At 46.9% G+C, this 4,492-nt stretch overlaps 1 protein-coding gene across 1 annotated transcript in view; it reads right to left on the reverse strand.

Moving 5' to 3' along the window:
* Positions 1 to 281: 281 nt before the first annotated feature.
* The window catches only part of LOC123096248 (disease resistance protein RGA4), an 8,649-nt gene continuing 4,438 nt past the window's right edge, over positions 282 to 4,492 (reverse strand). Inside the window, exon 3 of the mRNA XM_044517930.1 lies at positions 282 to 2,583. Within this exon, the coding sequence (XP_044373865.1) occupies positions 486 to 2,583 (2,098 nt within the window). The 3' untranslated portion in view covers positions 282 to 485. The remainder of the gene's footprint in view (positions 2,584 to 4,492) is intronic.

Raw genomic sequence — 4,492 nt, forward strand, 5'->3', positions numbered from 1 at the left:
TAGCAGATAACACAGACCACAGTACAAAAGTCACATCAAATCGCTGCATTATAAATAAAAATAAACACACTCCCGCCAAACAAAATATATCATAAGCTACAAAATATAAGGGTATTAGTTTTTTGGAAAATCAAACTTCTTTAACTTTTATCAAGTTCCGAGCAAAAATATCAACATCCACAATATTAAACAAAAAAGTATGGAAACCCATTTCATGATGAATCTATCATACCGATTTGATATTATGGATTTTGTTATATCTTTCTACAAATTTGATCGAATTTTAAAATTTTGACTTTTCAAAAAAATTATACACAATATATTTTAAAACAGAGTGAGTTTTTTTTAAGAAATCCAACAACACCAACGGCGCAGCAAAGCGCGCCCAACCCTTCTAGTAATGATTTATATCCGCTTGATGCGACATTTAAGATAATAAAAGAGCCATTTATCGGAAAAGCTACCGATCGTCAGAGGTCGCCAAATCATGTTAAAGCAGAAGAAACCTCTGAGAGCCCCATATTGCTCAAAACAGAAGTGCTCTGTTCCCTCATCACAGAGGATGATGCCACCAGCCCCTGGTTAAGTAGTGCTGGAATACTAGTTTCTTGAATGGCACTTTCAGCTGGCTCTGACGCTATAGTGTAGTCTGCAAGCTCACTTTGTGCTGCATCAACAGATTTGAGCAGCAAAACCTTTGGCCTGTTCGGATGCTCCCTAGCAGCCTTCTCCCATGTTCCTCTTGTTGTTGGAGTGACTCTAGGGTCAAGAGTGACCTCCTTGAGGTGTTTGAGATGTTCTATTTTGAGGTCAGAAAGGCCGTGCAGATCTTTACAGAGCAGCTGGAGTGTGACAAGGAATGGCAGAGCCCCTTCTTCTATTGTGGGGAAAGTTGGACATTGCAGCTCCAAAGAAAGGCGTAGAAGCCTGCAGAACGCCTGGTCTCTTACGACGAACTTGTCAAGGTCATCAGCAACCAGTTTCAAGTACTGCAGGTAGCTCAAATTACTCAAAGCTTCAAGAACACCCGCTGTCAATCTAGTAGACCAAAGGCACAGCTCCCTGAGGCCCCGAAGTGACACAACAAACTGAGGAGGTGCAGCCAAGTCACCATGCAATTTCAGTGAGCTGAGGTAGCAGGGTCCTTTTAAGGAATTCAGGAGCTCTTCACAGCATTTGCCGAAATGAAGCGATAAAGAGCGAGAACCAATATTTGCCTGCTTTTCATCCTCAATGAACTGTTGAATGGCCTCCTTAAGATCAGTTCGGTCAGCACAGCCTGCAGGCAACTCACACAAAATCTTCACCTTACTCAGTTTATTCATATAGCCCATAAGATGCAGGAACCCTCCACTACCATCGGTAACAAATCCTGCTAGCGTTTCTAAGTTACTTTTTCCTTTGGAGAGAAACTCATGTACTTCACTTTTTGGCTTGACAATATCTGTAAGCTTAAACTTCCCAAATAAGTGAATTAAAGATGGCAACTGGAAGACTTCTACATGCAGTATCTGTACCTTTGTTCTCCTTACATCAAGTGATACCAAATGTTTCAGTTTAACAATATCTCTTGGAATTGTGGTAACACCACCCCCAAGGCTCAGATATTTTAGAAGCAGCAGGTTGCATATGTCTTTGACATGATCATCCTTCAACTCCTCACATTTTTCAAGATCCAATACTCGCAGAAGATGGTACTTGCTGAGGTCCAATACAGTTTGACTTGCCTTCCCGAAGATTGCTAGAGACCGGACAAGTGATAAATCAACAGTGCTAAAACTGTCAACAACTGTAGCAGAGCTCTCATGGAGAGAAAGCCGACGAACGTATTTGGGCTCTATCTTGTCATTGCAAAACAAAGTAACGAAGTTCTGAGAGATGGACATGTGCAAAATGAACTCACGCATCATGCCATATGTTTGACAAGTCTTCACATTATCATTGTTGCTCAAATTGATTGGCTCAATGATGTTTCGATCCATGAGGGAATTGAAAGCAGCTATGGGATCCGGGGAGCTCGGCGAAGGTTGCGGTTCTACAAATCCCTCAGCAAGCCATCGTCTCAAAAGACTTTTCTTCCTGATGGGACGATTACTTGGGAACATACCAAAATATAGCAAGCAGGCTTTGAGAGCATGGCTAGGCAGAGTGGTGTAGTTATGAATCAGCACACGTCGCATTTTTTCGAAGCTCTTGTCATTCTCCAGGTGATAACCTATCTGGGTGCAGATGTCTTCACAGCTAGGTCCTGTTGGCCAACCCTTTGCTTGCAAGAATTCACCTATTGTCACCAGCGCAAGTGGCTGGCCGTCACATTTCTTCAAAACTTCCGCTGGATCAGGCTGCTTGTAACATGAATATTTGTCCGGACAAGCTTTCTTGGTGAACAATTGTTTCGAGCACATTTTATCAAGTCTGCTCATTTTGTGAACATAGCCATTACTAGAACTGCAGGCATTAGCTACTGACTGAATAGTCGTCGTCACCAGTATTCTGCTGCTAATATCCTTATCTGCTGGCAAGGCAGATTTGATGGTTTTCCACTGATCTTCTGTTCGAATGTCATCAATCACAATGAAATATCTGAAAGACAGATCATGAAGAAAAATAAGTAATACAGATCTTTTTTTGAGCAAAAATATGAACTTCCATCTATAACACACCCATTGGTAGAATTTGTCTCCATCTACAGATTTTTGGGGTTTGGAGCAACAAATTGTGAATGTTTTTGTCATTTGTACTATGAGAAATTAGGCTGCTGATCATTAAGATTTGGATCGCATTATGTTTAGTTTTCACTCAAGCTTGTTAGACTAAGTATATATTAGATATACGTGTTGTAACACAACTTGTATTTGTACGGTTCCCTCTTATAAATATATGACAGCCGTACCCACCAAGGGTATCGAGCATTGTTCCAAACCCTAATCTGTCTAACATGGTATCAGACGACGCGTTCGGTCCGCGCCGTGCTTCCGCTTCCTCTGCCGCCGCCGCGCCGCCTCCGTCAACCCTGGCGACGGAATCGCCGTTCATGGCGTCTACCCCGCTCGCCTGGGCCCGTCCGTCTGCATCGGGGTCGCGTCCTCCAGCGCCCCGATCGCCCGCGCCTTCGATCGTCCGTGATGCCGCCCTGGCGTCGCACGCGTTTGATCCCGCGCAGCTACCTTACGGCGCCGCCGGCCTCAGGCCCTCGTGGCACTCCCGTCCAGATGCCGTACGGTGGGCCGTACCCAGCGCCGTACGTCGTGCCGTCGTCGCCGTATGTCGCGCCGGCACCGTATGCTTCGTCCTCCGCGGTGCCCTACGAGGCGCCGTATGGCGCGCCCTACGCTTTCTCTGTGCCGCACGTCGCGTCGCTGCAGCCCTACGGCGTACCTCCTACGGTCATCACCAACACTACCGACGGCTGCTCTCCGCGGGGGCGCCCGCGGTGCCAAGCAGAAGGCGTCGCCGACCTCAGGCAACCAGCCCCGTCCGCCCGCTCCACCTCCGACGGCTGGCCGCAAGCGGCTCCACTGCGAGGCATGTGGTGGTGGGGTTGAGTGTCAACTTTGCGGCATCGAGGGGCACTTGGCGTCTCGCTGCCATCGTCGCTTTAAACGAGATTTTCTTGGCATTGGGAACAATGGGAAGGGCAATGAGAAGCAAGCTGCTCTCGCTACACCGGATCCCGGGTTCACTCCTTCATACTCGGTGGATCCTGCCTGGTACATGGATACGGGCGCTACGGACCATTTGACGAGTCAGCTTGACAAGCTGGCCACTCGCCAGCCCTACACCGGTCACGATCAGGTCCGCACGGCCAATGGATCAGGTACGCCCATCTCACATGTTGGTCAGGCATCTCTTCTTTCACGTACCACTAAAACCTTGCATCTGCTTGATGTCCTTCGTGTTCCCTCAGTCACACGTAGTTTACTCTCGGTTCCTAAATTAACTCGTGACAACAATGTGTTTGTTGAGTTTCACCCTTTCCATTTTTTTGTTAAGGACCGGGACACGAGGGACGTTCTTCTTAGTGGTCGAGCTCGCGACGGCTTATACGCACTTGATGTGCCACGAGTCTCTCAAGTTTTCAGTGGTGTTCGGGTGTCGTCGTCATAGTGGCACTCTCGCCTTGGCCACCCCGCTACTCCCATTGTGCGCCATGTGCTTCATCGCCATCATCTTCCTGTTGAGTCGAGTAATAAGGAGTTTCTAGTGTGTGATGCTTGTCAACAAGGCAAGAGTCATCAGTTGCCTTTTTCTGTATCAAGTCGTGTTGTCACGGCTCCTCTTGAGCTTGTGTTTTCAGACGTGTGGGGCTATGCCCAAACTTCTGTTAGTGGTCACAACTATTATGTCAGTTTCATCGATGCTTTCAGTCGCTTTACTTGGATTTATCTTATTAAGCGCAAATCTGATGTGTTTCATGTCTTTATGCAATTTCAAGCACATGTTGAACGATTGCTTAAGCACAAAATTATCCATGTTCAGTCAGACTGGGGGG

Source organism: Triticum aestivum, chromosome 4D (genome assembly GCF_018294505.1).
Source record: "Triticum aestivum cultivar Chinese Spring chromosome 4D, IWGSC CS RefSeq v2.1, whole genome shotgun sequence".
Taxonomy (NCBI): Eukaryota; Viridiplantae; Streptophyta; class Magnoliopsida; order Poales; family Poaceae; genus Triticum; species Triticum aestivum.